Raw genomic sequence first — 12,425 nt, 5'->3', positions numbered from 1 at the left:
TGTCATTAGGACAATGGCAATTTGATGACTTTGATGCAGGCATTGCCATGAGTATTTCAGGTAACTCTTTTGAAATTCAAGGGCACTTTTTCAGAAGGAAAGGCACATAGCCACACACACCCCTTATACACTGGTTGGAAATCTCATCGGATTCGAACATTATCAATCAATTCCGGGTTCTTTTATTTTTGTATCCATAAGGGCAGGATAGTTGGCTGCCTACCCTGTCTATCCAACAAGATGTGTGCATTTGATCATTAGGTCTGTCAATGAATCCGGTGGCTTGGTTTCAATTCTCCGCTTGTACATGACAAGGAGTAGGGTCACCTGGCCAACCTCATGTTTTTTGGGGGGGTCCTCTGGTTTCCTCCCACACAAACGATCCCTACGCACAAGCGAATTATTGAAATAAAAATGAATATGTTAGTCACAAAATGACCTAGTTTGTGTCGAACAGACATTAAACCCCATTTCTCTCTCTTTCTCCTTACAGCTCATTGTATCATAGTAATGTACCAGTGTCTTCAAAACAGAAATATGGGATATAATGCCAAATGGGTATTAAATACTGCCCCGATATAATTTATTTAAATTCAAAGCTATAATCCCTTTATAAAATCAACTCAACGAAGATATATGATATTAATCAATAATTTATTTTGTTGCGCCCTGTATTGTACATACTAAGTGTCTTGAACCTGTAATAAACACAATAACGTTTAATATTTACAAACTGGATCAAAAGGCTTAAAGATGTTGAGCAGTCTAAAATGCACATTTTAAAGCTAGCACTGTAATTTTTATTCATACCACAACCTTGGTATTACATACTTTTACACTATTTGCGTACAAGGAGCGGTCATTTTGTCAGACAGTTTTGTTCCGATTTTCATGAAATTTGAACTCAACCGTTATTTAGGTATAACCGTGATACATTTGAACGATTTTTAAAATCAGATAAAAATCGTGACCTCTAGTACAATCTGGGTCCATAATCCAGAAAGTTATGGTCCGATATGTGCAGGAACAAAGATCTTTGGATTATAAACATATATTTCAAGTTTCATCAAAATTGGGTAAATTGTGACTTCTAGAATGTCCACAACCTTGGTATTACATACTTTTACACTATTTGCATACAAGGAGCGTTCATTTTGTCTAGCAGTTTTGGTCAACTGTAATTGATGTGAAATGGTGATATATTTAAACGTTTTTAAAATTGAATACAAATTGTGACTTCTAGCGGGTCCTCAAGCTAAAAATGTGCCATAATCCAGGAAGTTACGTTCGAAAGGATTAATAAAAAAGAACCAAGATCTTTCACATGTGATATAAACATAAATTAAAAGTTTCATCAAAATCGGATCAGAATTGTGGATTCTAGAGGGTGTACAACCTTGATATACCATATTTTGACACCATTTGCGTACAAGTGGCAGCCATGAAAATGTGGCCGTATAAAAAGCAACAGGACAATTTTGGGCTTTAGGCTGTGGTTTGTCGGGTATCCATGGAAATGAAAAAATAAAACCAATGAGTTTTCTTGGAAATTCTTTTAGTACATGCTAAAAAGAGATATTGATAATCCCCCTTCACGTTTGCTATAAATATTTTTTTCTTTCCGCTTGTATCTCCATTATTGCACAACAAACGGTCAGACTGTTATGTGTCCTTTGGGTTATTGGAACAAGTGTGCAAAGTTTAAATAAGTGCGTATCTTAGACTACTCAACACCCTAAAGAAATAAAAATTGTCCCCTTTTATCAGATTCAAAATTTTATCTATTCCGTGAAGACAAAACTGAACATTGACTGTCATACAATACAATTTTTAAATATAGTTAGACTAATGATCAATAATGGACCCCTATGCTTCACACAAAATTAAAAAAAAATCAGTTAAAATCTGTAGCTTCCATTGCAGTCACAAAGAACTACTTGTTAGCATGATGGAAAGGTTTCGCAAAAAAATGGGCATAACTATAAAACATTACCGGTAATCCGATTTGGACGAAAAGAAATAGAAATCCTCGTCTTATCACAATACAAGCTTCCTGACTCTCTCAAAACCAGCGGCTGCCAGGCAGGATACACCCACATTTTGCAAGAGATGGATAGAGAACAAGTTAAAAACAAATTGGATTTTTTGTACAATCAGGGGCAATAATCCAGAAAGTTATGGTCTGAAATGTCCAAATATCAAAAGGGACAGATCTTTGGGATATAAAGATATGTTTTAAGTTTCATCAAAATCGGATAAAAATTGCGACCTCTAGAGGGTCCACAACCTTCGTAGCATACTTTTACACAATTTGCGTGCAAAGTGCGGCCATTTTGTCAGGCATTTTTATTTCGATTTTCACGAAATTCGAATTCAACCTTCATTATGGTGGAATGGTGATATATTGAAACGTTTTTTAAAATCGGAAAAAAAATATTGTGACCTCTAGAGAATCTGCATGCTAAAAATGTGATTTTTCGAACAATCAGGAGCCATAATCCAGGAAGTTACGGTGATATATTCGAATGTTTTTTTTAAATCGAATAATAATTGCGACCTCTAGAGGGACCACAAGCTAAAAACGCGATTTTTTGTACATTCAAGGGCCATAATTCAGGAATATACAATCCGAAATGCGCGAATATCGAAAGGTATCAAGTTCTTTGGGTTATAAACTTTCATCAAAATCGATCAAAATTGTGACCACAAGCTTGATGTACCAGATGCTATACACTATTTGTGTACGAGGGGCGGCCATTTTGTCCAGCAGTTTGGGCCCGATTTTCACGAAATTTTATGTCAGCAAACAGCATGGTGTAACGGTGATATATTCAAACATTTTTTTAAATCGAATAATAATTGTGACCTCTAGAGGGACCACAAGCTAAAAAAGCAATTTTCCATACAACCAGAGGCCAAAATTCAGGAAGTTACAAATGGATATGCACGAATATTGAAAGGAACCAAGATCTTTGGGTTATAAACTTGCATTTCAAGTCTCAACAAAATCGGATCAAAATCCCGGCCTCTAGAGGGTCCACAACTTTGATATACCAGATGTTTACACTATTTGGGTACTAGGGGCGGCCATTATATCTGGCAATTATGGTCCGATTTTCATGAAACTCAACCTCAGACAAAATTACGGTGTAACGGTGATATATTCAAATGTTTTTTTAAATCGGATAATAATTGTGACCTCTAGAGGGACCACAAGCTTAAAACGCGATTTTTTGTACAATCAGGGCCATAATTCAGGAAGTTATGATTCGATATGCACGAAAATAGAAATGAACCAAGATATTTGGGTTATAAACATGCCTTTCAAATTTCATCAAAATCAGATGAAAATTGTAACCTCCAGTGGATCCACTGACACTATTTGCGAACGAGGGGTGGTTATTTTGTTTGTCAGCTTCGGTCCAATTTTTATGAAATTCGAACCCAACCATCCTTAGGGTGTAACAGTGATATATTCAAACGTTCTTGTAAAATAGATAAAAATTGTGACTTCTATGGGGTCCACAAGCTAAAAACGTGATTTTTCGTACAATCAGGGGCTATAATTCAGGAAGTTATGGTCCGATATGCGCGAAAATCGAAAGGAACTGAGATCTGTGGGTGATAAACATGCATTTCAAGTATCAGGTGAAAATTGCCACCTCCAGAGGGTCAACAACCCTGATACGCAATATTTTGACACTATTTGCAAACGAGGGGCGGCCTTTTTGTCCGTCAGATTCGGTCCAATTTTTACGAAATTCGAACTCAGCCATTCTTAGGGTGTAACGGTGATATATTCACATGTTTTTTTGAATCGGATAAAAATTGTGACCTCTATGGGGTCCACAAGCTAAAAACGTGATTTTTCGTACAATCAAGGGCCATAATTCAGGAAGTTATGGTCCGATATGCGCGAATATTGAAAGGAACCGAGATCTGTGGGTTATAAACATACATTTCAAGTTTAAACCAAATCAGTTAAAAATTGTGACCTCTACAGTGTTCACAAGCTAAAAACATGATTTTTCGTACAATCAGGGGCCATAATCCATGAAGTTACAGTCCGATACATGCCAATATCAAAAGGAACCGATATCTTAGGGTGATAAACGTATATTTCAAGTTTCATTGAAATCGGAAAAAAATTGTGATTTGTAGAATGTTCACAAACAATTGTGGACGGACGGACAGGGGTGACAATATACGTCCACATGAAAATGTGGGCGTATAAAAATCTGCCCTCTATTGTACTGACAAGCATTACAAATTTCCAGAAAGTTTGAGAAAAATTTGATATAAAACTGAAGCCTCTAGTGCGCTGACAACAAAGTGTGGATGAAACCAAAAGGTCTATCTGTATGGTATTTTTAAAACTTACTAGCTCTATCTCTGTGTTCACATAACCATACACCTTGCCACGTTCCAAGGTTTAACTGACCTTGAGTAATAGGTATAGTTACACTACTTCCTAATAACGCTGCTTTTATGTGGGCTGGCTGGAAAATACAAAATACATGTATGATTATAATTTCTGAGAGAGAAAAATAGGTTGCCAGGCAACAAAACATGCACAAAGCAGCTAAATTGTCCAAGCATTCTTTTGTGGGTAATGGGAATGAATGAATGAAATGTTGTTTTATGGCACATCAGCTCCAACAAGGCTCTATTTCACCAACATATGGTGACTTACATGAGACAAACTAAATAATAATCACAATATTATACATAAATATAAACAATATCACAAAAAAATATCAATTAAAAACAAATATCACAAAACTTTATGTATATATAATCAAATTACAAGAAATGCAAAAGCACAGTGTTTACAGTACACTCATATCAATTAAATACAATATCGGATTGCATGTATTAACCTATAAAAGGCCATCAAATGTGACATGGTCTATACAACTATGAATTACTAATGCTGTAAAAAATCAAATGTTAACAATTGGCTATTGACTATACTGTTAGGAGTGGCATCTTTTGGTTTAGTAGTGTTAATCTGAATTCAGTGAGTACCACTGTAACAGTTTAAAATCAACAGTAAGTAGACTAATTAGAGATTTCTTAGTATTCTCACTAATTTATCTGACAATATCTAATTTTTCTAGACTTTCAATTAAAATCATTTAACAATAACAAAATATTAACAGTAGATATTTGTTTGGCCCTCATGTAATCAGATGAAATAGGGACCCATACAAAAGATTTTATATAACAAGCACAAACATTAGATAACAAACATTGTTTGCAGATTTATTGTCTCATATCTATGTAAATCCTGATCGGTTTTGAACCATTTTTAGACTGATATTCCTTTTATAGCTTCACATATCGTAATTTGCAAGGGAGAACAAAGCATAAAACAAACTACCCGGTATGCATATTAGCGCGCTGTTTTCACTCTCATCAGTGTTAAAGGGACGCCAATGTATAATGCATATTTCTAATCAGCTGTCATGCAGATGTGGTCATATCCAATGTTATTAAAATATAATTCGAAAGAGGTTTATAGTTGTTTTCTAAATAATGTCACAGAAACTGTTTCCAGGGGGTTGAATCCTACCTTCCATTTAAATGACCATTTGTTAATCAAATTCAAATCTATATTTTATAATTCACTTGGGGTTCCAATAGTTAGATACAATGGCATATCATTTGCAAATAAATTAGTACTTATCATTGATACAAATAAGGAAAAGAAGTGGACCCAATACTGATCCTTGGGGAACACCTGTGATTACATTATTTAGAATAGAGCTGCTGCCTTTGATGATGACTGATTGTTTCCTGTTTGACAAATTATCGTCAATAATAGATAGTTTATCTTGAATCCGAAATAACTCAGGTGCTCGTCAGATAGTCAAACCTCGTCGACACCGGCCTGTGGTGTACAATTGTTACAATTAGATTCTCACATCTCTTATGTCATGTCCACAGTAAAATATTGAGCCTATCTCAATGATATGTACGCAATCATTGTGACCATTGACTATTCATTTCATACTGCGAAATTTAAAATATCCATGAATCTACACAAGCTTTACTTATAGGCTGAAGTTAATTGTTTTACACATGCTTTACGTATAGACTAAAGTTCATTGTTTTACACCTGCTTTACTTATAGACAAAAGATCATTGTTTACACATGCTTTACTCATAGGATGAAGATCATTGTTTTACACCTGCTTTACTCATAGGCTGAAGATCATTGTTTTACACATGCTTTAATAAATGATATTAACTGATGAGACGTAAAATATGATACCTACCATATCATCAGGTCCTTCACAAGAATGTTTGTAATTTAAACCCTACAAATATATAAATTACTGAAGTTAAATGTGTTTAGGATGACTTCAACACACATGTTAGGTAAGTAATGAGGAGACAAATTTTGTTGGTAATATTTTGTATATATAATTTCATCCAAATTGTCAAACAAGACTTAGCAAGGCTACTAGTACATGAATACAACACATACAGTAAAATGAGACAGTGCATGAGAGAGAAATGGGGTTAAAGTCCACTTATACATAGTTTAATTTTATTTCAATAATTCAGGGGTTTTTTGGTGTTTTTTTATAAACAATATTTTTATTCAGGATGTCTGAATGGGATTGGGGAACAGGCTTAGCCTATGTAAAACCCCTCTCCCTGAATTCAGTTGAGCGTAGGGCTCTTTAGCAGTGGGAGAAAACTGGAGAAAAAACACATGAGGTTGGACAAGCGACCCTACTCCTTGTCATGTACAACCGGGGAATCGAAACAACACCAGTCCACTCAATGACAGACCGTATGATACAGCGCGCACGTGCTAACCATTCGGCCATCCAACTCCCCAAGACAGTGATAACAGAAACCCTTTATATGCCAACAGATTATTTAAAACTAAATACAAAACTGTTTGGTTAGTGAACTTGCCACAGGACAATAAGATGTGATATCAGGTGTTTTGGAAAGTGTAAACGTAGTTCATCTCACAAACAGCACCCACCCATATTACTTGTTGCTACAGTGAGTCCAGACCATGGATAATAATTTGACGCGATGCATGAAACAGAAATCTTTTCTCTGACAGAATTTTCCATTGCGATTGACAGCTACACATTCTACCTACAGTTTCAAGCTATTGAAAAGGACTATAATTTTAATTTTAGCAGCCTGAACAAGTCTTCCATCATTATCTTTGAGTGGCATTTAGTAACTAACGCACATAATAAACACAAAAACATAATATGGAACACAGTTACTAATTAAAGTAATGTTTGGTTGAAGGTTCTTTTAGTGTTATCAAGCATCAGTCTTCTATCTGCATGCCCTTAACAAATTCCTAATTTACAACACAAGTGTATAAGAGGATAGTACAGGTTACTCAATACAGACTTGTTATTAGTCATATTCATCTACATTTTGGTACATAATTTTTAATAAATAAAATATCTGGAATAAAATAAAATAAAATAAATAAAAAACAGAATGATAAATTCTCACCTCAGGTATAAGTTTATTTAACATCATTTCCATATCCACCCTGGTAAATAAAATAAAAATAATTCATTCAAATAATTAATCATAGCATTGATGTCCAGTTAAGTACTGTCGCTAGTACTGCCAATAACAAGAGCAATATTTATATCAAAAATAGAAGTGTGACTATGCATTAGGAGAGATTTTGAAAAAAGAAGAAGAAAAATATACTAATATTTGAATTATTTATTGTGAGTGGTGACAGGGCCCATAATAACTCTTTTTGACTTCCCATATTGGGTAATCCTAGCATGTGTGTTTCAAAACAATCAGATATGAGTGAAGTGAAAAATACCCAAATATGAAATATGGGAGAATGAATATGATTAATAATATAAATTATACATAACTAGATCTTTTGTAACAGAATATTAATCTTTGACCCGAACTGCAAAATTTATGTTTCTTTCCACTTACCTAACATCAGAATCCCAGCACTGGAAAATAAAACAACATATATTAATCTTACATATCTCTAACAAATAAACAAATCAAATATCTCTTATAGAATGGGCTGAAGGATAGCTTTAAACAAAATAAATACAGTATTTACAAATTGGAGCCAAACAAAAGACCTGTCTGGAGATTGTGTTCCTAGAATTTCTAAGTTTGGTTACTTGAAGGATACTGGTAAGCATTTTTTATAACAACAAGCGGTTGCCATGCAAGATATGCCCACATTTTGCAAGAGATAAAGAAGTATCTAAAAAGACAAAAAAAAACTGATTTTCCGTACAATCCACTAAGTAATGGTCTGAAATGTGGGAATATCGAAAGGAACTGAGATCTTTGGGATATAAACATATATTTAGACATTTTGATTTCACTTATCGATATATCGATGATGTTCTATCACTGAATAATCCAAAATTTAGTGATTATGTAGAATTCATATATCCTGATGAGCTCGAAATTAAAAATACTACTGACAGTGACAATTACGCTTCCTACTTGGATCTGCGTCTTGATTTTGACAATTGCCATAAACTTAGTGTTAAATTGTACACTAAACGTGATGACTTTGACTTTCCGATTGTTAACTTTCCATTTATTAGTAGTAACATTCCAATATCACCAACTTATGGAGTGTTTGTGTCTCAACTAATTCGTTACGCGAGAGCTTGTTCATTTTATTCTGATTTTTTAAGTAGATCGAGGCATTTGTCATCTAAGCTTCAACTACAGGGATACTTGCGAAATAAACTTATTAAAACCTTTAAAAAGTTTTATGGGCGTCATATTGACTTGATTGGTAAATATAACATGTCTCTCTCAGCTATTATTCTAGATATATTTAATTGACACGTATACAATCTCCCTGATAATGTCTGTCTACTACATCGCTAACACTGTTCATCACGTGCATTTTGCATACCGATAGTCCATTGGCCAACCACGCTATTTTACCGAGATTTCGCCTAATAGTTTGGATGCAGCTATGGCAGGTGTGGCGCCAGACAGGGTAAGCTTACTCTTCCGGACACCTGTTACCACTGTTTGTCGTGTATTTTGTACACGGTGAACAGTCCATATGCTGATTACACTATTTTGCCTTATTACACTATTTTGACTATACCGTTTTTTTAGGACTTCGAATTTTGTCTAATGGTTTGATTGTTCGTACTTGGTTTTATTTTATTTAAAGTTTCATGAAAATCGGTGAACAGTCCATATGCTGATTACACTATTTTGCCTTATTACACTATTTTGACTATACCGTTTTTTTAGGACTTCGAATTTTGTCTAATGGTTTGATTGTTCGTACTTGGTTTTATTTTATTTAAAGTTTCATGAAAATCGGAAAAAATTGTGACCTCTAGAGGGTCCACATTCCACAACTTTGGTATTACATACTTTTACACTATTTGCGTTCAAGGAGCGGCAATTTTGTTGAGAAGGTTTAGTTTGATTTTTACGAACTTCTAACTCAACCATCATCAGGGTGTAAGGATGATATATTCAATTGGAAAAAAATTGTGACCTCTAGAGGGTCCACAAGCTAAAATCGAGACTTTTACGTACAATCAGAGGTCATAATCCAGGAAGTTACGGTCAAATATGCGCGGATATGAAAAGGAACCAAGATCTTTGTGATATAAATACATCTTTTAAGTTTCATCAAAATCAGATAAAAATTGTGACATCTAGAGGGTCTACAACCTTAATATTACATACTTTAATTGTGACCTCAAGAGAGACCACTAGCTAAAAACACGATTTTTCGTACAATCAGGGACCATAATCCCGGAAGTTACAGTTCAATATGTGCAAATATCGAAAGGACCTGAAATCTTTAGGTTATAAACAGTCATTTCAAGTTTCATCAAAATCAGATACAAATTGTGACCTTTAGAGTGTCCACAAGCTAAAACCAGTTTTTTGTACAACCAGGGTCCATAATACATGCCAATATCGAAAGTAACCAAGATCTTTGGGAGATAAACCTATATTTCATGTTTCGTCAAAATCATATAAACATTGTGACCTGTAGACTGTCCACAAACAAATTGTGGACGGACGGACGGGAGAGACGACAATATACATCAACATAAAAAGATGGGCATATAAAAACTTAACTGAATGTTTAAATTTGTATTTATTGACAAATAAAAAAATCATATCATACCTCATTTAAGACTAAACTTGCTGATGTATGTTTAACTGGAATGAAAAGAAAGAAAAAAAGATTAACTGTATCAATATTTAAAAAAATAACAATAAAGACATTATGAATTAATGGTGGTTCGATCCAATCTAGTTCTGGATTTTAAGTTAAATAACGATATGCAGGGGCAGATCCAGAAACTTTTGCAGGAGGGGGTTTGCCAGGTTCCTGAGACAATGTATCTTTTGGTGGGGACTGGGTGGGTTCTCTCCCATGGCTTTTGTTTCTCACATTCGGTTTCCTCTTTGAATACCCATTGTTAGGGAAATTTGACAGATGACAATGCATGATGCCATTATCGTCTCCAAATTACGTAGACATATATACACACTGAGCTTTCTAAAGAGAGCACCCTGTTTGACATCAATTTCTATTATAAATTAATACGATCACATTGTGATTCAATTTCATTTATGCAAAGCCTTAATTGTGATATCCAGCTGATAAAGGGCTACTCCGCCTGAAACGCGTTCTGGAATAAATCTCTATATATTCCGTAACAGTCTTGGTGTGTTGCTGGGGGATTACTTTTCTTCAATTATGATATCACATATGTCTATATTATTAATCTCGTGCTTTGAATGCCCATTCCATCCCACCATCTGATGATAAAGGGATAAAGCACACAACCATGAATCTTTCCTCATAAAAAGTCCTGCATCACTGACAAGGGGGAACCACGCCGGAAAATCTGGATGAACTTTCTCGGCCAATGCAGGGATCGAACACCCGACCTCCAGGCTAGCGAGCCAGCTAAAACATTGAGATACGTTTGGTGTGAAGTAGGCTCGAGTGATGAGGTACATTATCTAATCTACATTGTGGTAGCTGCAGGGAAATTAGCTGCAATTTTTAGCCGTGGTAATTCTTATCTACAGCTGCAATTGATACACTATTCGAGGCTTTGAGCAAGTAACATTAGGTTCAATTGCAAAATTCTTAATACATATCATCATAGTTTGCATGGAAATAAGTAATTATGTTACAAATAGTGAAGAGTGGAACACTGAAATCATAATCTTATCTTACCAAAGTTTTTCTGTATTTTCGAATGACATGACACCCTGTGATCTTGGTTCAGCGGCCATTTAAATTTCGCATAGCTATTGGGTTTAGTTTAATCAAATCATATAATTATACGGCAAGGTTTCACATTTATTCAATGGGAATTGGTTTATTATATGTTAAGCTATGTACAGTACAGTTTGGGGTCAGTGTTACTAGAAATTAAGGGAGTTATAGGCCAGTAACTTTTTTGTAGTCAAATGTCAGTTGAAATGACTATACAAAACTTGCTCAAAGGAAGGCACTACTGTGGCTGGAGCAAGACAGAAGACATCAGTAGTGGAACCATATTTCTACAGGGAACTAGTAGAGGTACGAAAGTCCAATATAGTGCCCAAACTAAGTAGCTGTCCCTCACTCACTGTCCTAGGCAGGCCGCTGCACCTAGCTCCCTGCCATATATTATTTTAATTTATCACTACCAACGAAAAACCCTTGGCTAAATTGTAGACATTTTAAAATAAACAAGAAAAAAATGAACATCAGTGAGTTATAAAATCTTAAGATTGTCACATCATGGCAAAAACAAAATATAAAGTTCCGATGATTATATTCTACTTCCATTTTCCTCTAATCTACTTTTATTTTAGTTTCATATTTTATGCAGAAATCTGTTGTCAGTGTCAATATTTTTATTAACTCACTGTTTATATTCAACAATCCTATTTGAACTTGACTAACTTCAGGTAAACCCCTTTTTATTTCATCTGTGATATTGTGACAACCCCTCTTCCTTGAGCCAACACTCAATTCTTTTTGAAACCAAGTGCACCCTTGTGCACGGGCAGCCATATTTTAAGGAGTTAGTTCCCTTTGCTGTGTGCGTAGAATGAAAATTTATAAAGCGGAAAGTCTACTAAACAAAAAATTGCAAAATTTGACTACATCTAGGTCCTGCCGTCCTGCTCAAAGGTTAAGTAACTATGTTTATCTGAAGCAGAATAACAAATTTTATTGATGAATGATTAACACCCAGCTAGCTAAATTATGCGAGGCAACGTACACGTTATATTACTAACTGCACAGAGGCAGAGCCTCATTATATATAAGCCAAGGCTCTGTGCAGAAAGGCAATGTGGAACACAGATTGAAAAAAAAGTTTGGTTCTGTCCCGTGGCACATGCTGGTGTCGATTTGGCGTTTATCTGAGCCATGG

General features: G+C 34.9%; 1 protein-coding gene across 1 annotated transcript; it reads right to left on the bottom strand.

Annotated features, from left to right (window-relative positions):
• Nucleotides 1-635: 635 nt before the first annotated feature.
• LOC126831845 (UPF0047 protein YjbQ) lies at nt 636-12,174 on the bottom strand. Its single transcript, XM_050562486.2, has 7 exons — nt 11,914-12,174; nt 10,166-10,200; nt 7,957-7,976; nt 7,504-7,543; nt 6,282-6,323; nt 4,382-4,499; nt 636-698 (listed from the first exon to the last, which is right to left on the bottom strand). The coding sequence occupies exons 1-7, from the start codon at nt 12,059-12,061 to the stop codon at nt 655-657; spliced, it is 447 nt and encodes a 148-aa protein (XP_050418443.1). The 5' UTR covers nt 12,062-12,174; the 3' UTR covers nt 636-654.
• Nucleotides 12,175-12,425: the final 251 nt, after the last annotated feature.

This window comes from Patella vulgata, chromosome 9, assembly GCF_932274485.2.
Source record: "Patella vulgata chromosome 9, xgPatVulg1.2, whole genome shotgun sequence".
NCBI classification, from domain to species: domain Eukaryota; kingdom Metazoa; phylum Mollusca; class Gastropoda; family Patellidae; genus Patella; species Patella vulgata.
Note: the sequence above shows the minus strand (reverse complement) of the source record. Positions and strands in the feature narration are given on the sequence as shown.

Excerpts from the sequence above, each read along its gene's own strand:
- LOC126831845 (XM_050562486.2), bottom strand. The coding sequence starts at position 12,061 with ATGGCTGCCCGTGCACAAGGGTGCACTTGGTTTCAAAAAGAATTGAGT. Across the intron at positions 6,324-7,503 it reads TAAATAAACTTATACCTGAG|GGTTTAAATTACAAACATTC; the intron begins GTGAGAATTTAT and ends ATATATTTGTAG. Across the intron at positions 4,500-6,281 it reads GTGAAGGACCTGATGATATG|CCAGCCCACATAAAAGCAGC; the intron begins GTAGGTATCATA and ends TGTATTTTCCAG.